This window comes from Ciconia boyciana, chromosome 1 (assembly GCF_034638445.1).
Source record: "Ciconia boyciana chromosome 1, ASM3463844v1, whole genome shotgun sequence".
Taxonomy (NCBI): Eukaryota; Metazoa; Chordata; class Aves; order Ciconiiformes; family Ciconiidae; genus Ciconia; species Ciconia boyciana.
In genome coordinates this window covers 160976346-161002618 of record NC_132934.1, presented here as the reverse complement: position 1 = coordinate 161002618, position 26273 = coordinate 160976346, and the positions used below count along the sequence as shown (strand labels likewise).

The following is a 26273-nucleotide window of genomic DNA, read 5'->3' as shown; positions in this document are numbered from 1 at the left end:
TCCCTTTCTCTAGCTGAAAACAGGAAGAATGTCAACAATAGCCAAAATCGCTTACAAAAAACCTTTTCTCCTAGTATCCCAGTCCAACTATTTAAGCACAACTGTAAATCAACAAAATTAACACTCTATTTCTTCAGCAACAAACAAGAAGCAGCAACTGACAAAGCTTCTGGTAGATATGCTTCAGAAAACATTAAAACGTTATGTCATCCTAGACTCCTGCAAATATAAGATGTTTCAGTGGTTTATTTCCAAAAGGGATTTGGAGTTCTATCAAATCAGAAAGGCATTTTATACATAAAAACAGAGGCTTAATGATCTCAGTGGTTCTGAACAAAAAAACAGCAAGAGTGCAGATGATAATTTACTGTAACTTTATCACCAAAGAGTGAGACAAAGGAAAAGTCAACAACAATGGTACAGTAAATAAGATGCATTAACTAAGAGAGACATACAGTTAATCTCTGACCTATATTTAATATTTCTTTGTTCAAGAATTTTCAACTCGACTTTCATATTGAAGTCTAATACTCTTTTGTCAAATCAGTTTATTTAAAGCCATTATAAAAATTATAGATTATGTCACAATTTTAAAAAGCTAAATAAATGTTTCCCAATAATAAGTTAGACTTTATCTATAACGTTTCAATTAATAATAGTTACTAGTAATAACTACAACTTACTAAATCAAATCATCTAGTTATCTGAATTTCCTATAAAAGAACTAAGCTTTTGATTGATATTTATTTATTTGAAATCAACCTGTCTTGCCTCAGCATTTTTTCCATGCCCCAGAAGAAGATAACATACCTTTGAAGAATCTGAACTTTTCATATATGGTTCAGCACAATGTGTAATACTTCCCTGTAATACTTTTTCTATTCTAGCCACAAGGAAAATGTCAGTATGAGGACATGTGACTGAGAATATTCCCTAGAAATAAAACAAGAGATAAATACAAAAGGAAAATGCACACACGTTTTACATCACATAACAGAAAGCCATCCAAAGCATGTAGGACAACTCTACTTGTATCCAAAATCCTACTAATTCTTTAGGTTACTAGTTCTTACCTGCTTTGGATATTGTAACACAGTTTCATGAACGTCTTGAATTCTGTGTAAGCTATCACCACTGCCATTCATCATTGGTTGAGATGCATTGGATATCATGTGCCTTACTGAGGCGTGATTCAAATCAACATGGAAATCTGCTGAAATCTTCCGGTTGTTTTTAATATCAAATAGTGATAATGTGACAAAGAAAGGTTCTACCTAGACATTTAAAAAAAGAATCAAGTGTCATTGCTGGTATCTACGTTACTATAAAAATGTGTATGAAAGGAAGATGAGTAACATTTTTATAAACAGTTACACACAGCCATCACGCTAGATATTACTGACAAGATGTAAAAGACAGTGAAAGAAAAATTCCACTTTCTAGAACACAAAAAGATTAGCAGCAAAGTTACTTTTTGTTGGATTTAGGCTCTCATTTTGATTTAAAGGAGTAGAAAATAAAAACCCCACAACATAAGTTTCTCAGTCACAGTAAGGAATTCTTGCCATTGAGAATAGTGCCAACAAAATATTAAGACATTCATTACCATATTAACAGAAAATAATTAGATTAATTATTTACATTTGTCGTTGGTCCTTCTTCGTTTTCTGCAACGCAGCTTTGCAAATTAAAAGATAAATCGTTACACTTCACAAGAATTTTTTTTCCAAATTTCTCTTCAAATGGCTTCACTTCTGGTTCAATACCAGAAAAGTCAAGTTTCTTTAAAAAGAGAAAAAAAAAATTAAGGTAAGTCATTTTTCATCTCACAAGGATCAACATAAAAGAAAATAACATGCTTCCTTGTAAAAAGTCTAACCTGTGCATCTGGATCCAAGGCAAAAAGTTTAACTCTGCTTTCACTTTTCAACTTGATTTCTGCTTCTCTGGTACTCTGTTCAAAATAAGAAAAAAAGGCTTAGTATCACACTATTAAATTAAAGTGGTTTTCAATTTCATTCCTTTTTCTGTGATGTTCAAAGCTTTACATGTTCTTAATTCATGCACTCTTCTCTCCCTAACTGAGCTTTGCAACTCCTTAGTTTAAATTGCTCCATCATGTCCAAGTAAAAAGTGAGAGAAGACTACTCTCCTCTAAAGGCTTTTCCAGGCCTAGAAACACAAAAACTTACATCAGCAACATGTAACCTTCCAAGCTCATGGGAAGTATACTCCAGTGTAGCTCATACAGCAGTTTGTCTCCTTAAACAATAACTTTCATAACACTATTTTACAAAAAAAAAAAAAAAAAAAAGTATGAATGTAGGTTAAAGCTCAGAGCTATCCTGAGACCATAAAATTGCTCAGGAAACAACAGGTTACCTAAATTAAGGAACACCATCATAGCATGCTCTTTTCTTTTTCTTGTTTGGTTTTTCTGTTTTGTTTTGGTTTTTTTTCTTGAGCTCTACTGCCAAAGAAGCGGTTTTCCTGTGGGTAGATGGAAAAAAAACCCCAAAACTTCCAAAAGATAAAGCCCTCACACTTCGAAGTTACTTTGCAGAGTACACTGTACACTGATCTGCCTGGGATTCATGGATACCTACCTACTAACAGTAAAACAAAAGTAAAGTGGAACAAAATAGAATGTGAAAACTGATGGTATACATAGGTTACTTTGTCAAAAAAAGGTATTATTTAAAGAGTATTCTATGATTTGTAAAGTCACAGGACATGACAAATGGACACATGCATGCACCAAAATTACCCATGTAGGAGAGCTGCCATTCCCAAAGTAGTAGCTGACTAAACAGGGATACAAAGTATTACGTTAGACAGGTGTCTACTTTTGGATCAGCCTGTATGGGTTAAAAGAAGTTACCAACCCAAAATGCTCATCACTGACCATCGGCTGGAAGTGATCTACTGTCTACATCTGCTTTGCTGGAGGTTGAAGAAACTCCTACTATGTCTCAAGAAAAAGAAAAAAAACCCAAAACCCCATCAGCTCTAAGAGCTCAAAATCCTATTTTAGGTTGACAATAATAATAATAATAAATAATTTGACTTAAAGGAATGCATTACAGAATAGGAACTTCTGAGGTGTGATTTTGAGTATAGATGCTCTAAAGGACTTCATTTACTTTACTTTGTTATCTTTAAACACACACAGGAGAAAAGACAAGAGTTGCTGTGAAAGACATGACCCAGACACTCGATACCAGCAGAGTATTGGCAGACTTTGCTTGTTCAACAGCCAGTGTGATTGAGAAACACAGGACTAAACTGTGAAGAAGTTTAAAGATGGCAAGAAGGTTGCATGTATGTTCTGGAAAGGGAATAGTCAGTGGCAAGAACTGAAGAGGAAGATGATCTAGTCAGAGGAGCAAGACAGAAACTGTTTCAGGTAAAGCATCTTGAATAGGTTTAGATTCTTTGGTATTTTGTGCACTAAAGACAAGACAAAAATAAGCATTTTTGACTGACAGATTGGGGGCAGTCAGTCAGAAGTCAAGAACTGAAAATGTAGGTAGTCATTGACCCTGTCTACAGCACAGCAGTGACTCTGTAATTCCATTTCCTCATCTGTAAAACAGGGACAATGTTTTCCTACCTCAAGGAATACTGGGACCCGTAATGGTTAAGGAGGTACTTAGGCACACTGATGATGACAGTCACATGGTTATTTAAGACAGAGGTCTAATTTGTTTTCTCTGAAGATTAAAAAACAAAAACAACCCCCACCCCCCCATTCACTCTTGGTACTCAAGTTACAGATAAAAGGAACATGAAGTAGGCAGGACAGACAGACAGACAGAGATATATGTGTGCACATCTGTGCACTGAAGCGCACAATACCATCTTATTTAGTTTACGTTATAAACTAACAGCTGTTGATAGAAAAAGGAAGGCTTGGAGGTGTATTCACAAGGGTTAAACCTTTCCTAGGAAGACTGTTTTTTCCCCTATTGTCAGGTGCTCTACAATCACCCCTGAAGGAATTTCTCTTTCCTCATAAGGATATGAGGTCAGCTATTGTGAAAATCTCATCCCAGAACCAACAAAAATAATAGAGCAACTATAAACTCTCCTAAAAGAAGGCTCAATGCCTTGTAAGTCTTCCACTGGGGAAAAAAGAACCAAACTCAAACCCAAACAACAGCTGAAAAGACAATGCAAGAAAGAATGGGGGACAAAAAAAAAATCCTCAAAACAAACAGCATTTATATAAAGTAATCAAGTTAAGGCACAAACAGTGTACTAACGCAAATGGGCAGATTTTTCCCTATACTTCTCCTCAGGGAAGAAAGGCTAGAAAAATACATTAGAGAAAATTATTTTGAATGGTAGTATTTAGTAAAGATGAACTAGAATGGGAAAACCAAAAAACTTATTTTGAAGGAAACAGAAATTTAAATGTGTTATAACCAGGGAATTAAAAAAGCCAGTGCTTAAAGAGCTGAGAAAAATATCTAGCTTAAAGAGCTGCATGCTTCCAATCAGAAGGTTAAGGAAACAGGAAACAGCATTTGTAGTACTAAAACCATACGCAGGTGCTGCAGCCCTGAATAAAAGTCCCCTCTGGAAGTCATATGGAACCTAAGCATTCCAATAACTCTGACTATAAAGAAAGAAAAATCTTCCATACAATAAAAGCATCTAATTTTATATTTGTTTCTGAAATAAATTTTCATAGCCTCATGTAAGTATGCTGTTTGATGCTTACAGCTCTTCCAGGGAAAACTTGATTGTATGCATCACAATCCCAATTAATTCCCAATAGAGCCGTAGCTGAAGTTAGATTATTACATAATAGCTTTTTGTGTATACGTGCTAAGTCGATTACAAAGCAGTAACAGAAAGAATTAAGTCAGCCAAACAATTTGGGTGCTAAAAGCCTGTTAATATATTCTCACTGGATCTTTTGATATGTTAGCTATTGTAATAGGTAGAATTTGGTTTACTGCTTGTTCTCAGTTTATAAGCTGCACTCCGTTCAGGAGTAGTTACTAGGTCAGACAGATGCTCAGAAAAGAAGGGGAGAGCATTCCAGAGCATGGTCAAGCAGAAAAGTTTCAAGACTGCAGGCTGTGCCACACAGAAGAAAGACTAAGGAATTCACAGGAAGGAGTTTGAATTCTGCAACTTCAATAGAAAAAGGTCACCAGCTCCAGTCCTTAGGTGATTTAACAAAAATTTCTCCCTTAGAGAACGCTTGCAACACACAAGTCACTGATTTAACTGATATAAAGTCTGCAAATGGCATCAGGACGAGCTACTGTTATTTTCTATTTATTTCTATTTTGGTTTATTCTTATTTCTATTTCTACCACACCTCTGTAAGAACAAAATTGAAAAGCAAGAACTATGGCAATACAGATAGTATCCATGAACTTGCCAGCTCGTTACAAACACAAGCATCTTAAAATACATTCACATCATCACTGCTATAAGCTCCTCTGGACTTCTAACTATAAAAATAAATCTTGACTTTAGTATAACTAGATTTCTATAGAAATACTTTAGCACTTACCTGCATGCAATAAAACAATACAAAATATGCAATATATAATAAACTAATAAAATAATAAAACATGCTGCTTTTAAACAGCATGTCAAGATTTATATAAGCAACTTTAAGACAGTAGCTAGCTTGCTTCCAAAAGCAGAAAATTAAGAAGCTCAATAACCACATCTATTCACGACAGAGCTTCTAAGCTTTCAAAGCATCACAAACCAGCTGGAAGCTAGAAGTCAATACCTTACCTTTACTGAAAGTTCATGTGGCTAACTTATGTTTAGTATTTTATATCCCAAGTTGGCATTTACAATATATGTTACCTTGGCAATTTCAGGATAGTAGTTATCAAAACTACTTGATGAGCTTTCCATTTTGCTTTGTTCATCATCTGAAATTATAAAACCACATTAAAAAAAAAAATTAAAAACCCCAAACTACTCACAAAACTCTGTAGCAAAACTATTTCTGATTTTTTTTTTAATTTTTTTTTTTTTTTTTTTAACTCCTACCCCTTCAAAAATGACAAATATTAACATAAACAGGTTGGGGACGACTCCATCATTTAATTTTTGATGCAGTGATTTCTTGGAGGATGTAACCAGTTACATAAATTGGTAAAGTAGCAGTTATTTCTAATCTTACCTAGAAAATAGCTTTAATATTAATTTTGGTATCTGCATGGGGAAAGGGGATACTCAACGCACAAATTCATGTGACTTTTTCCACTATGCATTGTAACTTGATTTCAAGGCAAGTTCCCTCTGTTCATTAGGTTCCCAGCTCTACTCTCCAACAGTTACTGGATTTACAGAGCAGCCATTCAGTTAGCTATAAGCATCTTACAGTTCTAAGGTCAACTGGGGACCACTGACTAAAATGTCTTTCACAGAGCTACAGGCTTCTCTTTTTCCAATTTGCTTTTGTTGCAAACATCATGTTAAATTCCAGCAATCTTCACCAAAGACTGTGATACTTCGTTTTAAACTCTAATGATCCCTTTTGGTATATTGTGCTGTTTATAAGCAGAACAACCTTCTATAACCTCTTCCAGGTTCTTCTGGATATGCATACACTTGGTCTCATAACAGCTGCCCTCCCTATACGCTCTCAAGAGGAAAAATGCACAAGAGGACATCTAGGCTACCCTTTTGTCACCAAACTATCAACTATGCCTACATTATATTCCTCACAGATATCTGCCTTACCTATTCTTAAAGAGCTCCAAAAGAAAAGATTTGACACCCAAGGAATCTATTTCAGTACTTTAAGGAAATATTTATGGTCAAGGGAGTTACATCTAAATTTAAAGTCCCTCAGTGCATCCACAATTTCTTATTCTTCTACCTACAGAGACCACAGAACAGATTATTCCATTTTCAGCAGCATTTTACACATTTCAAAACAAGTCCCTCCTAAGTTTTCTCTTTTCCTTAAACTGCCTCAATCCTGATTTTTCATTGTGGGTTCTATTTTTCTAGACTTCTGATCAGTCTCATTATTCTCTTCCGGACTTAACTCAATTGGAATCAATACAGAACAGTGCTATTTTAATGCCAAAAGGTCAAAACTCTCATCAGTTCAAACAGACAGTGAAAAGCCCTATAATTTTTATGACCAAAGAAAAAAAAAAATTAGCCACAATAAAGCCCTTCTTTCCAAATGCATGTAATGCAGGTGTTGTCACATAACAGTATTAGCGTTGCTAGAAACCCTGCTTACCTTCGTGAGACTCTCCATTTCTTTTCTCTTGCATTGCAGCCTCAAAGTTAAGCTGAAGGATTTTGTTCAGAGTGTTTATCCATTCTTCCATTTCAAGTTCACTATCTGCAGCTAAAAGGTAACTACTCTTGTCTTGCATCTTGAGCTCAAATGCAAAACGTCTGACTTTATTGTTCTATAAGAAAATAAAAGATCTTTATAATATCTTTACATACTGTCTACTCACAATCAAAGGAAGTTATATGTATTTCAGATCTTTTAACAAAAATATACAGTTTGATATTTTGGATAAGTGTATTATAATTACACTTTTTTCCTCTCTGACATTTGACCTCTTGAAGTTATTTGTACCACTGCAACAAGTGGAAGCATGAAAGATAACAGCCCATTTTTCAGTTCCCCCTCATCATTCTGCTTGTAATCATTTAAAACCAAACAAACAAACAAAAAACACAACAAAAAAAACAATTTCTAAATATCAAGTCTTCATGTACTCAGATCATCTAGAAGTGAAGCTAACTGAGATCTACTGATAAAAAAAAAAAAAGCACAAAACTATTAATATTTGAGTGAGAATCATTTGCACGTTGGGATTTTATACCAGAGGTTAAATCATAACCAACCTCAACCCTGAATGCCCTGATATTGCTAGTCTTTTAAATATGCATGAAGTTGGGAATCAATTCCTCCTTTGTTCCTCAACCATTATTGTCATCCTTTTCACACAATTTAAATCAAGGCTTCAAATGCTACCTGGCTTGACTCATGTTCCTGGGAATGAATTTACAAGTCTTAAATTAAAATTTTATGTTATCATCAATTTAATTTAAAAAATTGATAAGTCATTAGATAAACATTAACATAAACAATAAGACAGACTTAATGGTTGGGGGATTTGTTTGTTTGTTTTAAGTTAAATTAAATGCCAAATTACATTTTAGCTTCACTATGCCTCAGATTTTTCAATTAACAGACTAACTACTGGTTAGCAAAACAGTCAGCTTTCTACCAAAGATGAGTTTCTGTTAAGGAGGATACAAACAAATGTATAGTCTCCAGATATAAGGCAGTCTTACCAATTAAAATCAGTACCAAAGTAAATGAAAAATCTTAGAACAGTAACCTTTAACTTTCACAGTTTAAAAGCTCGACATGGGTAGTAAATATCACACTTCTCAGTTTTCACAAATCACTGAACTAGAGCAACTATGCCTATATATATGACTGTATGTGTGAATACATACACTGCACATATTATGTGACTGCACTTCTCTGTGATGCAGAAAAGTCTCAATACAGTTCAGTATTAAAACAAAACAAAAAGCCCAGGGAAACAAAACAAAACAAAAAAACCTCCAAACAGTATTTTGGGAATTCCTGTCTTTTCATTTAACATTTTTCGGTTTGGGGGAGAAAAAAAACCAACCAAACAAAAAACACATACACACAAAAAAAACAAAACCCAACCAACAAAACTTATTGCACATATTCAGCATTCCTCTTATACAAGTACTGATAAAGGAGCATATTCTGCTCTATTCTGCTTTATCTTTAATGTCTATTAGTGAAGTCAGAATTCTTCTCTCTTGTGCATCTACTGCCTTTGAAAAATAAATAAGCATATGTACTGAATGAACTCAAAACAGAAATGAGAAATGTTATACAAATGCAATAGGAACTAATCCCCGCTCACCAAAAAGACTTACTCTGAAAGAAGTAGTTTGATTCTGAGAACAAAAGCTTGTAAGTATGTCTACCTAAGAAGAACTACCATTTCTATGAATTCCAAGTCAGACTACTGCAAAGTACAGTGGCTGACATCCATACAATTTTTTATTTTATTTTCTTCTTCCATTAAATGGAAATGCAATTTCTACTGTGTAGAGAACACTCTTCTCCAATATGAGTTTCTAGATGCTAATACAACACCAATACTAAGTAACAGTAAAACAATGAATAAAATAAGATCAGCGAGAGAGGATACAGTTCGTAGTATAAAATAATAAAATCGCACATCTGGAATAGGGCCATTATGTATAATATTTTATAGCTGAAAATCTCATTTACTTGCCCCTCACCAACAATTCAAGTGAAGAAAATAGCTATTTCCAACCCCCTTTATTCTAGCCATTCAATGATTTCTTGGCTTCATAGAAGTGAGCATTAACTGATTTTGCTTTTGCACCTGATGTTGATCCATAACTAGTCTCAAATTTCTACACGCAGTTCTGAACATCCAGATGCCAAGATGAATGCTGATGGTACTGCAGAATAGAGTTGTGCTGGTTTTGGCTGGGATAGAGGTAATTTTCTTTATAGTAGCTAGTATGGGGCTATGTTTTCGATTTGGGCTGAAAACAGTGTTGATAACACAGGGATGTTTTAGTTGCTAAGTAGTGCTTATAGTAAATCAAGGACTTCTCAGCTTCCCATGCTCTGCCAGGTGCACAAGAAGCTGGGAGGGGGCACAGCTGGGACACCTGACCCCAACTGACCAAAGGGCTATTCCATACCATATGGTGTCATGCTCAGCATATAAAGCTGGGGGAAGAAGGAGGAAGGGGGGGACGTTTGGAGTGATGGCGTTTGTCTTCTCAAGTAACCGTTACGCATGATGGAGCCCTGCTTTCCTGGAGATGGCTGAGCACCTGCCTGCCCATGGGAAGGAGTGAATGAATTCCTTGTTTTGCTTTGTTTGCACATGAGGCTTTTGCTTTCCCTATTAAACTGTCTCTTTCTCAACCCACAAGTTTTCTCACTTTTACTCTTCTAATTCTCTCCTCCATCCCACCAGGGGGGACTGAGCGAATGGCTGTGTAGTGCTTAGTTGCTGGCTGGGGTTAAACCACAACAGCAGTATAGCATTCAAGACACAAGCCAACTATAAAACGTTAAGCATCCAAAGTACAGTACAGTTTTACTTAAAGACTACTGTATCAGCCCAAAACCTTACTTGCAATAGAACACAGGAACAATAGTTAAAAAAAAAGCTTCTAACAAAGTCTGAGGAAACTTCAGGTTACCTGAATTGAACTGATGGAACAGAAAGTATGAAACAGTACTTCATGAAAAGATGATTTAGGAAAAAGGGTGTTTTCAGGATTATAAAAAACCAAAAACAGAATCACAGAATGACTGAGGTTGGAAGGGGCCTCTGGACATCATCTAGCCCAGCCTCCCTGCTCAAGCAGGGCCACCTACAGCCACTTGGCCCAGGACTGTGTCCAGGCAGCTTTTGAGTATCTCCAAGGATGGACACTCCACAACCTCTCTGGGTAACCTGTGCCAGTGTTCGGTCACCCTCACAGTGACAAAGTGTTTCCTCATGTTCAGAGAGAGCCTCCCGTGTTTCAGTTAGTGCCCGTTGCCCATGCACACTGGGCACCACTGAGCAGAGCCTGGCTGTGTCCTCTTTGCAACCTCCCTTCAGGTATTTATATAGGTTGATGAGATCCCCCTGAGCCTTCTCTTCTCCAGGCTGAACAGTCCCAGCTCTCTCAGTTTCTCCTCATAGGAGAGATGCTCCATCCTCCATCCTTTCATCATCTTTATAGCCCTTTGCTGGACTTTCTCCAGTATGCCCATGTCTCTCTTAGTGGGGAGCCCAGAACAGGACACAGGACTCCAGGTGTAGCCTCAACAGTGCTATTCAGCTGTTCAGAGGGGAAGGACCACCTCCCTCAACATGCTGACAACACTCCCCCTAATGCAGCTTAGGACACCATTAGCCTTCTTTGCAGCAAGGGCACATTGCTGGCTGATGTTCAACTTGGTGTCCACCAGGACCTCCACGCCCTTTTCTGCCAAGCTGCTTTCCAGCTGAGTGGCCTATCCAGCATGTACCAGAGCCTGGGGTTGTTCCCCCCAGCTGCAGGACTTAGCACTTCCCTTTGCTGCAGTGCCTTTCCTTCATTTGTAACTTCTGAAAATCTCAATGTTTTCTGATGCTGTAAACTAATATTGTAGTGCCCACAATAGTCTGTACCAGAGACACAGGCTGAGAACCAGAAACAAGCCATTGCCTAAGTGACAAAAAAGGGGCCAGGAACAGCCCAGAAGATGGAGAACAGATATTATCAGAGAGGTGTGCCAAAGCAGAGGAAGCTGAGGAGCAGAAGGAGATATATTTTAAGTGCAAGACAAAGACTACAACTGTGTTTAGGAACCACCTTTTTTGTTTGTTGGTTTATTTTAAAAACACAAATCAAACTCATTTCAGTGGAGTTGGCCAGAATTGTACCCTCAAGGCAAAACAATCTGTGTAAATCTGTGTATAGAACTTGAAATATGATTAAATTTATTACAGTTACAAGACTTCCCATGCGAAGTATCTATTAAATATGTATCCAAAAACATTATTACAATATTTGGAAAAAAAATAATCCTCTGTAAAGCTGTTGTATCTCCCTGCATAAATCTTCTAAAAACTTTACACTAAAAAAAATATTGTTTAAGAAATACATTTTTATTAAACTTTGCCTATTTCTAGCCAAGTTAACAAAACCCTAAAACCCAAGATTTTTTTCCAGGTATGCTGTGCCTAACAAAACAGTTACATGCTGTACTGTAAATACATAACAGAATCACAAGGAAAAAAACCCAATCTTTTCTTTGGCACTTGCTACTGACAAACATTTTACCAAAGCCCTTAACTTTTTAAAATAAGGAAAAGCACATAAAAGTAACATTATAAAGGTCAAATGAAAGCATCTGGAAGGGTGACTGAATTTAATACAATTCCCACAACAAAAATCCCACACAAGAAGCTATGCAGAACATTTTACAGCTCATGTAAGTACACAATGTAACTGAAATGAACTTTAATTTTATGTTGTCATTACTTTGCCATGATTTAAGGTTGGGAGTTTCTGTGTGTTTGCCGTAAAATTTTGTTTGATATTTTTGATAAATACTTGACATCAACTAGTAATTTATGTTCTTTTCAGAAAGATTTTTAAAATTCAGCCTCCTGCCCTTTAAAATCTCATTTGCTGTTTTTGCAAGATGCAGCGTGTCTAACTGTTCCTCTCAAAATAGGTACTTATCTACATCTGACAAAAGTTATCTGTAATTTTAAAAAATCCATTTGCTATCAAATACAGAATTAACTGGAGAACAGGCAGAAAAATTATAATTACCTGAACCACTCCCATGCATGAATCTAGAAATATTGATCCTTTAGGTTCTTTTGATATTTTTTCATCTTTGTAGAAATTGAGATTATAGGATCCATCACCAAGTTGGATTAAGTGGAAAAATCTTCTTTTAAATGACTAGTGAAAAGAAAGGAGGAAAGAAAAACAATTACTACACTAGTATTAATCAGCTTCATATTACAAAACCCATAAGTGCTATTTACACAGCAGGTTATAGAAAAAAGCTTTTATTTACACATAACCTAATCGGTATCCTCAGAAAATAAAACAGAAATCAGTAATCTAAAAAAAACAAAAAAACTTAAAAACCTGCAGCAAGATTGTACTATATTATTTGAAAGTATTTCTGACCCATTGAAAGGTGTTTAAAACTGACTCTACGATATTATACATAATAGATATTTATTGTGATAACTGTAAAAATAAGTTAAGTTTGTTTCTAAATGAAGAGGCAATACAAATAAAATCTCATATTACATAGTCCCTTTTCTACTAATAACATACCAGGGTCCAGTTAAGAAAATTATTTAAAACACTGGACTTCTCCCACATACTGGATTTTTAATGCATTTTTTCTGATTTAAGTAGAATAAAAGGAAAGTAAGATTTCACAGATATAAGTTACATACAAGCTTCCCTCTTTCATCCCACACTAATTTTTTTTTAAGAAGTAAACCACGTACAAATTGACTTCTCAAAGGCACAGTGATATTTGATATTGGTGTTCAGTTTTTACCACACGTAAGACATTCTTAAACTTACTCTCATTGTCACACTGATTGCACTATTCATGTTGCCTTTGTACAGCCATCCTTGTTTTGTTATTCCACCCTTCTGAGACCCAAGAGATGCTGCATCCTGGAGATGAAGAAAGGGAGATTTTAAAAAAAAGTAAAGTTTTGCATTACAGTCTGAAAATGTTGTATTTATTGAAAGTTTCAGAAGTAATTTTTAAAAGATGGAATAGCTATGCTCATAATGTAATGATAATAATGTACTATGAGTCCCTGGTGAAAGTCTATAGCTTTCAAATTCCAATTATTTTATTTAAAGACCAGGGATGAGATTGACCTCATCTAACCTTTGATAGGTAACCTGGCCACTTATATAGGCTTTCTCTATGACCAAATATTAGTCAAGATAAATCCCACTGAAATAGAGGAAAGAGGGAAAACTCAAAACATTTACTTACATTTACTTTGTAAGCTTTTTAATATATTCTAATCTTCCAGTGCAAGAATTTTTACCAATTTCTATTACCAAAAAGAACAATGTAAACTCATGCTTATCCAAAACTTCAACCGAGATTTCTCAAACCATTTTGCTTTATATGTATTACCTCAAAGACTTTACTTCCTTAAGAATTTACAGAGAACTAAGCCTTGAACTCCTGAATTGGATCTGCCCTTTTAGAATCAAAGCTTTCTAAAGAGAACAAGACCAAACTTGGCAGTAATGGCAAGTTCACAAACAGCAGATCCAATGCATGCACCACACATCACACCCACTGCCTGTATACCACTTCCATCTGCCAGCTGATGGAACTTAGAAACTACATCAAAATCCATAGGATGTTAACAAATACCAAAAAGCAGTAGTCTACTATCAAAACCAATCAAAATGACAGATTTATAATTGCCACAGAATAAATATTACATATTCAGTTCAAGTAATCTTTTAGAGCAGTACCATGCTGACTTTACTATGGTTTCCAGTTGATGTAACCCATTTTGACACAACAAAAACATTAACAAATTAGACAGGTAGGAAGATTTTTCAACCATCTAGAGGAGAAATACTCCTAATAATTTATTATTGAAACATGGAAAATTAGCTGAGTATCCAGTTGAAAACAAAACCACAAAACTTCAAGTGCCTCAACTACTTTTTCTAATTCCTTTTCTCAGCTATTAAGAGAACACACAACAAAAAGTGATTACATATGGGGGACAGAGTCGTTAGTTAAACTACTGAACATTAAAACCAAATTTTGGAATAATATGAATTAGTTCCTGAAACTAAATCAAGGAACATTCTGTAAAAAGTTACTAGTTAATTTATTTACAGCTTATGTAGTCTGTGTACCTTGCATATTCATATGCATATGCACATTTGAACTTCAAAAAACTGCAAACAGAAGGCAAAAGATGCAGCAATCTGTTCCTTCAAAAATTCTAGTCAGCTTGATACTATGGAAGTTAGGTCCAGTAAGGATGACATGGTCACCAACTATCAGGGCATCGGATATAATGCCCCATAAGCATGGACCAGAAATACTCCATAAATTTTCATATACCCCAGTGAGTCTCACTGTCCAAGCAATACAGTCTGCTTGTTTCATATTTTCAAGTCATTAGCACCCACCCCTGTTCTATTACCTAGATAACAATTTTTCTTGTACAACAATCAAGATACAGAGACAACAACTGAAAACACTTCTGGGTTTCCAACTATAATTCTCCACCTCTGCTGATGGGAGTTATCCCCAAGGAAAGGATGGTTTAAAACCACCTTTACAAGTGTAAGATGATGAGTAGATGATGAATTATTGTCAAAACTTGGCACAAAACAACCAATGCTTTTCTGTAATTTCACAAACCATACATAAGATCACCTGATATGACAAGAATTCCTTAATTACCTGTGTTAACAAAAATTAAGATTTAGCTCTATCAAGACTCTTTTTCCAGTTCCAAGTCTCTGAGGTGCACTGTTTCCCAACTCTGTTGAGCTGCATGCTGTTTTCTAACCATAAAACTGACTGTCATTCAGGCCTCTCTAGTTACGCCATTTCTTTCTGTCAGGCAGAATTCCTGCCTACAGAGCCAAAAAGCTACTGAATCTTTCCATCCGACCATCTGTTAATACAAAGGAACCCAGAATCCAGTTGTTAACACATGACTTTTACACTGAAAACATACTTCCTGTTTCCAACTGGTAAGTTAATTTCCTCACTTTTATTATTACTGCTGCACACTGTGCTTCACCTTTTTTAATGATCTTTCCCACAAACTCAGCTCCAAAATTTACTTCAACAGCAACTGTTTCAACAAAAACAACTCCTTATCTTGATCCCATACCCCAGGCTGATTTAAAAATTCCATTTACAAATAGCAACCTGGTGGCCTGACAGCTCAAATTAGTTTTGGAAAGGTAATTCTCTCCTTTTTAACGATGGAAGATTAAACTGATCTTTATCTGGTTTTCCTCCAATTTTTAATCACTTGCAGCTTTTTGTTTTCTATCTGTCTTTTAATAAATCAGCTTTCTTAAAAAAAAAAAAAAAAACCTGCACAAACAAAAGCAAAACAAAAAGAAGACCAAACAACTTTTAATCTAAGATTTGCATATATGCTTTTTGGAATACAAGGATGTTAATGTTTGAAAGAAAAACCTCTTGCATTAATTCTTCCCTTGAGGAAAGAATTTATGGTCCCCCCACCCTATTCCCATTAAGCTCCCTTTTCTTCCTAGCATGGTTTTTTCTTGTGTTTATATTTTAAGTTCCTCAAAGAGTAGCAGACCTCTTCTCCAGTGACTGTACCCTCTGAAAGAGAGATGACATTCCTGCCTGCTCTAACAGGAAACTGGGCAGAAGGAAACAGGAAGTCCTCTCCACTTACACTTCCTAGTACAACACATACCATCTGATAATAGCCAAGCTATAGTTTTTCAGTGTTTAACTAACTCTAGCCACAAGTATTTTTCCTAGTAACAGTCAATTATACCTCCATTTATTTTTTCTCATGTTTAACTCACTGTTTTCTAAAACAGTTCTGTTGTCAGAAATATTATCACAGTAAATAATGTCAAGTCTTTCCAATTTCAGTATAATATACATCATAATTATCCTCATCTTACAAATTGGAAGATTTGGATACAGATGCATGAAATTATTTGTCCAAATATCACAGTGCAGATTAATAGCAGCGCTGGAGAAATGGCATCCTCAGACTACCTGTTCTGAACTATTGTTCTATCTGAATCCACCTATTCAGATGCACTCCCTGAACTACTTTTTCCACATTTAATCCAGGAAAACTTGTAAGGAACTACTTTTATTTCATATGCAGCACTTCTGAATACAAGGAATTTAGAAGCAAAGTAACTGTCAATGAGTAAAAACCACAAAAAAATATTTTATTTTAATTCTTTTCTGTGATGCAAGAGTTCAAGTACTCGTAAGAAAAGAAAACACTGGCATTTAAACACTGTGTTTTGAAACAAGGTGTGGTAAAAATTAAATAAATCACACAAACAACAGCAGCAGTTACTGAAAAAAGTCTTTGACATTTGAAACATACTTGGAAATTGCTTGAGGCAATAGATCTCTGGTTTCCCTAATCCAATGACAAAAAAGAAAATACCTTAGAGTTTTAGTCAATTTTTTTAGCTTTTGTTTCCATAATGGATCTCCAAGTCTTATCCTATACTCAAATTTGTGACAAACTCATTTTAATTCACACTGTAAGCTATACTGTCATGCATGCTTAAGTGTGTGTACTGTCATGTTGGAACAGATTCACCTATGATTTTACTCAACTTCGTGATTAAACTGCATGAAACATTTCTCTTTATATACCCATCTACACAGAAACAGTATAAGACAAGACAGATTTTATGAAAGCTGAAGGATTATACGTCACCAAGTATTAAAACTTCAATTTCACCATCTGTCAAAACTTGTTCTACTCACATGACAGATCTCAGGAGTACAAGGCTATTTGACAGAAGATATGTAAAATAACTACATTTGTTTCCCAGTCAGGCTGTTCAAGCTAATCTCTGTTTTCATTTACTGACATCAACACTTAAACCAACTTGTAACGTCTCCTTATCCAACATTCTTTACTGAAAGCAAGAGAAAGTAAGGAACTACTATTATCTCACCTCATCTTTATCTGCTTCTTCATCCACTTCATATAAATGAACTGGAAGCTTCTCCGATTTTGTCCCTTTACTAGGAAAGAAAAAGCTTCTAAAATACTAGGAATTTTGTGATTAGTCACATATTTTATAGCTGCAAAAATAAAGATGTTATTTTCCTAACCGAAGAGGAAAAAGCATAAGAATAACTAAGTAAAAGCATGTATTTTTCATGAAATAGATTTCTTAGCCAGCAATTTTCCTAACTTGCACATCTGCCCACAGCCTTTCTTTTGTTCTGCTTGCCACTGTCCTTATGTGTAACTGAAGAGAACCAAACGCCTTCTTCATTCAATGCACTCCTAATATCTTAGGAGCAAGAATTCATACCTGCAACCATTGTCTCCTTTTAGGACAATGCGTTTATTTAAATTCCTATTGACTATTGTGGTTTCTGTTCAGGGCAAGTGAAAACCAGGTACTGACTTTTACAAAACCTGTGAGTATATCAGAACTTTTCACAGGAAAAGAAAGCTATTTTGAAACTGATAGATGTAGGAGAGCAGGTAGGGAAGACATAGATCTTCCAGAGTTGTGGGATTCAGAGTATTCAGCCACTCAGATATTTTAAGTTAAGGGTCTAATCTCTATACTCTCCCTACAAAATTTTGAAAAAGTTGGAAAAGATTTCTCTAGCACGATGTTTTAGAAAGTCTGTAATAGATGTAGATTAGGGTTTTGCTTTGAATCATGCTGTGAAAATCTGCACTAGTTCAAGCACTTGTTCTAACTATCTCGGTTAGGTTCTATTCCCTAAGCTCCTACAGAAAGTTCCAAAAGATGCTTTTGAAGGTACAAAAACAGGATATCACCATTTTAGTTTCATCTAAAAACTTCAGCCCGTTTTAATTCTCATACTTACATTCACATTGTCAACAATACAATTTCTTGTTTTGACCTGCCTATTCATAAGGCAGCGTTGTTATGGTATCTTTCCAGCAAATGGTTTAACAAGATTTTATACCTTCAAGTTCATAAATATAAATTCCATCCAACAAATCTTTATAATCTCTACTGACTATTAAACATTGAGATAGAATATTTCAAGTTACATATTACATGTATTAATACATTTGTGTAATAAATACATTTATACTAAATACAGTTCAAGTTTCTTCACAAATTCGGAATCTTTATTATACCACTAGATAACATACATACTTTGGAAGCTGTCGAAACTCTCCTGAGTAATCTTCATATCTATAGTTAACAACATGCCAGTCTGAATTGTAGGTTTTGATGCACTGTTTTAATGAAAACCAAGTATCAGTATTAATTGGAAGAGAATTAACAGCATTCCCTAGACACACACACAAAAAACCCTCTTAAGATACGCCTGTTTATGAACTACTATGGTTACATGTCAATCTCTGAAAATTCTGTACACTTCCTTTCTTTTGCAATACAGTCTAGAGCAATACAGCTTTTTGCAACAAGTGATATGTTTCAATAGGATGTTATCATCTGCCAGATGTGTACCTTAAAAAAACCTACAAAATGGTGAATACACTCAGCATCTGGATTAACCACCTTCAGTTGTCTGAAAAGTTAAAGCAGCATTTCGCTGCAGCTGAAAACATGATTGAGTCTTCAGAAAACTCAGCATTAAAATACACGTACATTATTAAAATAGAATATTCGATTTCGCATGTACTGATACAGAGAAACTAAAACCATATTTTCCTTAAATTTATACTTCTAGTGCAATTAAATTAATATTTAAATTTAAACTGCATGCTTGCAGCTGTTGAAAAGCAATTACGTCATTAAGCTTTGGTCTAGATCACAGGAAATACTATTTTACTCCACCCGTATTGCTACAACATGAAAGTACTGATTTATCTTGGCTTTGACCAAAGTAACATAAAACTGACAAAACCTGTTGCCAGAAACCATACGGTACAAAATTTTGTGTGTTACACAAATAGACTTACATGTACACAAACATAGAATCTAATGATTAAAAAATATTTTCTTTATATTTCAAAATACAAAGTTAATACTTGCCAAGCAATTGTTTCTGCAGAAACACATTAAAATTCATAAATTACCTATAACACTCCTCCCTCCTTGTCTACCTTCTTCAAATTTATCTTAGAACTGTTTAGGTTAGGTATTAAGGGTATGTATCACCGTGGATAAACCACTTTGATGTTTGAGGTAGATTCAGCTATTTGGAGCTCCTTCAGTTTTCTTGGAATTACAACAGACATTTACTTGTTTCAGATGTTAAAGTATCAGCTCAGAGTATATCAGTAGAAAACCAGTAGGTAATATAAAAAAGACAAAAATTTTAAACCTTTCATTCCTAAAAGGCTTCAACAAGACACTAAATGAAACACATTGCAGTCAGAACCAAGGGAATGCCAACATAAGCAAGCAGTTATGAGAAACTTTAGGTTTGAGGATGTTTCTTCTACATATAGCATACAAATTGAGCAGTCATAATGAATTTTGGCCTCTACAAGTGTTACAGTTATGAATACCTCTATTCCAGCAAACTGTACAAAGATAATTATGAACAAACTAAGAACGACTGGTGTGAAACACTTTATCAGGAAAAACAAGCCACAGTGATTAATTCCAGATTTACTATTGCTCCTGACATTATGTATGGAAATCACCCATCTTCATCTGGGAAAGCCAAAAGCATAAAGAAAGTGGGGGAGAAGCATCTGCAAAAGCCAATTACCCAAACAAAATAATTCAAAGCTATCCTGTAATCCTTCTTTTCCAGCCACCAATGGAAAAAAACCTAGTTTTTCCTGGAAATTTTCCCTTGAAATCATTGACAAGTAAATGGCAATAAAAATTTAATTTTTTTTTCAGGGCTTTTTTTCCTGTTTTTTAAATGGTAAATGAAGCAGAAGGAAAACAATTCAGGTATAACGTTATTACACACAGCCACATGCAATTCCAATATTACCTCAGTTACAAACAAGCTTTGAGCTTCCTTCTCTGCATTTTCAGGAACTGTTGAACGAATGTATCGACTCTGCCGCTTCAATAATGCTGTCTGATAAACAACGAAAACAATTAATGAAACTTGCAATTAAACGAAAGATGACACATTATGGCAACACTCAATTATATCACTATACCTAAGACAGAAGCTCAGGAGAAAACATCCTGTGAATATGCTGTTTCAGAATAGCCAATTAATGAGAATTTGCTTTCATTCAAAGATTAGCAATGTGTTCCTTCTTTCAAAGCAAGGGCAAGACTGGAATCAGTAAGAAATAGATGCCATAGAAAAGTGTTTTCCTCTATTTTGTTAACATGGGCAAGAAAACACTAGTAAAAATAATTCCACCATCACAGCGTAACTCCAATATTTTCAAGACAGACATTATGGTAGTGTTATTATTACAGATAAAAACTATTACTTAAGAAAAGTAACAAACCCACACCAAAATAAGAAGATATCAGCTGGCAAAAAATGAGACTTGCACTGTTAAACTGAAGGTTTAGAAAGAAGGCCTGAATCACTGAAGTATACACTTCAGCCTATCAAGTCAGAACTTATTCCTATCCTATGCTGGAGTTCAGAGGGGCATAGAAAGGCTGCCGGAGAGCAGGAAATCTCTCTGTGAGCATGAAATTCTGCTTCTCAGACCAGTGCTAAAATAAGCCTTAGGGTACTTTACATTTGTAAGTGTAAAAGATGAAAACTTTACAAAATCTTCTGGACCAGAAATGAAAATAACTACACAGCAATAGAAATTATTTTGCATCATGTAGAAAGGAATCTCACAGCTTAGGTCATCAGAGATGGACAAGAGAGCTTGCACAGCCTGGACCTGGAAGGGGGTTGTGATCCCTCACCTGTCAGCTATACTCCACACATAGCTAGCACCAGGAAGGATCAGAGAAAAATGTGAAAAGAAAAAACTCCACATATTAATGGTCAAAAAGAAAGAGTACACAAGTACATTACCTTAACTTATCTCTGTTGAGAGTTTATTTCTGTCATTACCAAAGCCTCACCCCATTATCGGGGGGGGGGGAGGGGTGGGAGGTGGCATTTGAAGTTAGAATATTCAAGTACAGTAAAGATTTAAAGAAAAAAAAATTATCCCATACTCATGGTCAAGTCATTTGTCTAGTCCAGAACTCTGCTGAAAAGTAACAATGCTAACTGCTTGGGTGGGGGAGGTGGGGAGGTATTAAAAGCAAAAACCACAAAACCAAAAATATTTTATGGGACCAAAAAATCTTGCAATATATAGTTTAAAAAAAAACCTGCAAGAAGATACTCATTCATATGCTAACAGCATTTAAGAATTAAGTTTTCTGAATTCTAGAAATATATTCCTTATTTCAAACCATATAAGATTATTAAGAGTATCAAGCTACCTTATAAGAGCTAAAGGCCAGAATGTCTAGATCCTCTTCTCAGCCTGAAGTAGTCTGATATTTGATAGGAAATGGTTTATACTTTATATAATATATAAACAATATATTATATGTAATATATTTCCTATAAGCATGCAGGTAGACTATGCTTTTTTAAAAAAACTATCATTATTTAAAAAAACACAGAGACTAGAGTGGCATCTTTCCATGGGAAATCCATGAACTCATGAATCAAGTCCTACCACTATAGTGGAACTGGTAAAATTGAACTGGTGATACAGACTTCTAGAATGTCTGCTGCTATCATCCTGCTACACAATTATCAGTAAGGGTTTTTTCTCGTCTTTCATATATAAAAAGATTTTTATCTTAGTACTGTAGCAAGATCAGTGACAAAACAGAAGAATTTAGTTTGTCAATTTTGTCCATATTAGTAACTGTCTTAATGCATGCTACCTCTTTCTCAGCTCATCCATCAGCTGCACTAGTTCATCAGAGAGCCAGGAAATGCAATGAGTAATATCTTTTGATGTAGAGCAAATTCCTAAAAATAACTACTAAAGCAACAGCACAATATTTTAAAACACAAGCATGCACATACATATACATTATATACCAAAAGAAAAATTAGGAAGGAAGGATTGTCGTCTTTACAAACTTTCTTCACAACTACATTGGTTGAAGTGTTTCATAGAATTGAAATTTTTCAACTCTCTCGGTTTGAGTTACCATTTGATATATGGCAGCATCAGGAGCTAGAGTGTTTGTCTCGTTCTCAAAGATGATGAAAAAACCACCTTTCAGTTACTGTTTGACAGCACAGTAATTGAAAGGTTTATCTTCTTTAAGGAAGACAGCTTTTAACACTACCCAGGATTCACACACACTACTGAGGCACACAATTAACAGACTCTTTTACTGATACTACTTTCTGAGCGAGTCTCAGGGATTTATGATAGTAGCACTATGTGCTGAGGTTTCAGAGAAGGCCACAGCAGAAAGGACATGTCACCAAGTCTCACAGCCAAGGAGTACTTGCTACTCAAAACCTGATACAATACGGATAGTGAATCTGTCCACAATCAGTGCAGACTGCAATAGCTATAGTTTAAGATTCCAAACTTTCTGTCACAAGGTTGTGTTTGCTAGTGAGACTTAGCGTTACTTAGGATTCACAGAATCACAGAATCTTATAGGTTGGAAAAGACCTTTAAGATCATCAAGTCCAACCGTAAACCTAACACTACCAAGACCACCACTAAACCATGTCCCTAAGCACCTCATCCAAACATCTTTTAAATACCTCCAGGGATGGTGACTCAACCACTTCCCTGGGCAGCCTGTTCCAATGCTTGACAGCCCTTTCAGTGAAGAAATTTTTCCTAATATCCAGTCTAAACCTCCCTCGGTGCAACTTGAGGCCATTTCCTCTCGTCCTATCACTTGTTACCTGGGAGAAGAAACCGACCCCCACCTCTCTACAACCTCCTTTCAGGTAGCTGTAGAGAGCAATAAGGTCTCCCATCAGCCTCCTTTTCTCCAGGCTAAATAACCCCAGTTCCCTCAGCTGCTCCTCATAAGACTTGTGCTCCAGACCCTTCCCCAGCTTCGTTGCCCTTCTCTGGACACGCTCCAGCACCTCAATGTCTCTCTTGTAGTGAGGGGCCCAAAACCGAACACAGGATTCGAGGTGCAGCCTCACCAGTGCCAAGTACAGGGGCACAATCACTTCCCTAGTCCTGCTGGCCACACTATTTTTGATACAAGCCAGGATGCCATAGGCTTTCTTGGCCACCTGGGCACACTGCTGGCTCATACTCAGGTGGCTGAATATATAACCAATATATTCAGGCGGCTGAATGTATAACCAAATTGAAGTTATACTTCCCGTTTTACTTATCTCGGGCTAGAAGGTTTTTTTATGTTCTTGACAGTTTTAGCAAATGGGTCTGTTTCTGAGGTTAAAAGAAATAATATACTTTACTGATGTGTAAAACCTGGCATGCAATTTTCTGAGTCATCCTAGTCCCCCTTCCCCATGCTTTAGGGCAAAAAAAAAAAAGCAAGATGGCCAGGGTTCTTCTTAAGACAAACATGCTTGTAGGTGGCACTAAAGAACAGCCAGAAGACAGCCAAGTATTTTGTAGTGGGGTGTCTTAGCACATTGCATACTTAAGTATTTAAAATGAATGTATAAATGTGTAGCTACAGTGGGCTTTTTTCCAGGTCACAGTTTATACAAAAGTCAATGCTGAGAAGTATGAATCAACAAAACCAGTCTTTAGTTCTATCAAGATGAAAAATAAGCACGTGTAAATTTTTCATATATAAAATATTTAATAAAATTTTTAAAATCCAAAACCAAATCACAGACAAAGAAGTAGTTGTCAAAATTACTCACTTCATTTTGGGAAATAACGTGCCAACACTTACATTTCTATAACAAAAAATAATGGCAGATCTTAAATTTCCAGTGCTTTGTCTAGTGTAGGAAGGTATCTTCCACAGCAATTCTACACTGAACAACAGGTCCACATGGAGATATTTTAGAGGAAAGGACTACAGTAGATGTAGGTGAAAAGCCAGCCAGCACACAACATTCCTCAAGTCCATTTGACCTGTCTGTCTTCAGACATGTCCATTTTGGTTTGTTATTCCTTAGCTTTTGCCCTTCTCCCTCCTGCGTTTTTAACATGGGTGTTTTATATTTTTCTCTCCACTTTGGAGGTTTTCAAGCAGTTTCTGTCATCTGATAAGGTCCTCTTGCTGCGCTGTAAATTTGACAATGTCTACCTAGTGACAGTACTTCTATTCTGTGCAAGTTCCAACAGCTACAGTGAACAGAGAAAGTACAAAATATTGCTGCCGGAACCACATACTCACTGCCAATACCTGTTTTAAAAAATATGTTTTCATCTTCACATGCTCTTTCCAGTGTTGGCTGTTGAATATGAGCTAGTAAAATTTTCCCCCAAAACCACTTCCCCCTCCACATCCCTTTAGGATGCTTGAAATTATGGTTATTAACAGCTGATTATTCAAAATATTGGGAAAGGAATAAAAAAGCAGCCACAACAGTATACAAGTGTATCTAAATAACCAATGGAGGTTATTAATAAAGTCCTGTATCTTACTGGTAAAATAGGGACTATGCAAAATGCAGAAAAATGGGGAGAAAAGTACAGGGTTTCAATTCAACAGTCACATACCCAGGCCATCCTTACTTTAGATGACGTTACACAGAGGCAAATACTCAAGAAGCAGTGACAGAAATTGTTTTAAAAGAGTCGATAGAAAAGATGGCATGCTGTATGTTAGATCATGCTCTTAAAGCTACTACATGCCAGAAGAGATTCATCAGTTGTTCGGGAAGTGTCAGAAGCTGTATTATAAGGTAATTTCCAAACTAGATTGAAGCCTTGATTTAGAATAGTTGGTTAAAGACTCAAGGAAAAACATGAAATAGACTTTAAAAGAAAAAAAGTCATAGTGAAATTTCTTTGACCATTTCAAAATAAGTTATTGTATTTTGACTAGTTTACTTCTTGCTCTCTAAAATGAGGACATTACTTGAAAATTTTTTTTGCTTGTTCCTTGTACTCACAATGTACCTTCTTGTAGAATGACCCAGGTTTACTTTCATTTCTGCAAAGCTGGCATAATATCTATTTTCAGAGGTACTTAACTCACATTAACTAAAAGCCAAGAGCTTTAAGTGAAAGTGTGCTAAATCCATATGGCCCAAAACCAAAAGTAACAAAGGTGAAACGATGTCTAAGCTAGGCATCAAAATGCCTACAAAATAACAGTGGGATAACTTTGTAATGGCATATTTAATTTGGGTAGGAATGTACCCACATTGTATTTACTACAAGTAAACTTACCCTGTATTGGGAAAAATATTTCCTGTAAGAACAGAGGTTGTACTCAAAAGTTAGGTATTTTGAAACAAAAGCATTTAGATACAAGGTGTCTTATTGAAAAGTAATCACAAGTACAGTTTTGGGTTAAGGTTTCTTTTAATAATTTACCTGCTATGCAGTTAATGTAAACATCACCGATTTGGCAGTCATTGGGCATATGATTTTAGTGTGATCCATGGAGGTGGTCTGATTTAAACTAATGCTATTTACTTATGAAGCCATTTCGTTATTGAGTAAATTACTGAAATTCAGGTGACTTGGAATAATTATAATAAGCCATGAAGAGGCACAAAATTGGATACAAGAGTACCCAATTGATATAGTCATTCAAGGTTATAAAAGGGAAGACTTGCTTCTCAGCAAGAGTCTAGAAGAGGTATAGCCTTGAATGACTGACCGCATTGTAACTGAGAGTAGCAAGAGATTAGTAGGAGATGTTCCAATGGGTGGTGGGAAAGTGGTTCTACCATCTTAAACAAACACATTATATGGGGACCATAATGAAAACAAAATAACGATAAAAGCAGCTAGAAGCAAACAGACTACAAAGCACGAAGGTACTGAAAGTTTAGACAGCCCAATTACTAAGAATTAAAGCAAACTCAGTGATGTTAACAGTAAAAAGGATCTCCAAACACAACATGACTGCCCCTATAAATTTGATGAGAACAA

The 26273-nt window shown here is 35.7% G+C and overlaps 1 protein-coding gene across 2 annotated transcripts in view; it reads right to left on the bottom strand.

The window, feature by feature from the left end:
• DOCK9 (dedicator of cytokinesis 9) overlaps window positions 1–26273 on the bottom strand; it is a 136185-nt gene that overhangs the window by 68900 nt on the left and 41012 nt on the right. For both annotated transcript variants that reach the window (XM_072849945.1, XM_072849946.1), the window contains exons 3-13: window positions 20249–20338; window positions 18484–18566; window positions 17287–17356; window positions 13159–13254; window positions 12379–12513; window positions 7241–7415; window positions 5842–5909; window positions 1880–1954; window positions 1642–1782; window positions 1074–1274; window positions 811–933 (exon numbers count right to left, since the gene is read on the bottom strand). In XM_072849945.1, coding sequence (XP_072706046.1) covers window positions 811–933; window positions 1074–1274; window positions 1642–1782; window positions 1880–1954; window positions 5842–5909; window positions 7241–7415; window positions 12379–12513; window positions 13159–13254; window positions 17287–17356; window positions 18484–18566; window positions 20249–20338 — 1257 coding nt within the window. The remainder of the gene's footprint in view (window positions 1–810; window positions 934–1073; window positions 1275–1641; window positions 1783–1879; window positions 1955–5841; window positions 5910–7240; window positions 7416–12378; window positions 12514–13158; window positions 13255–17286; window positions 17357–18483; window positions 18567–20248; window positions 20339–26273) is intronic.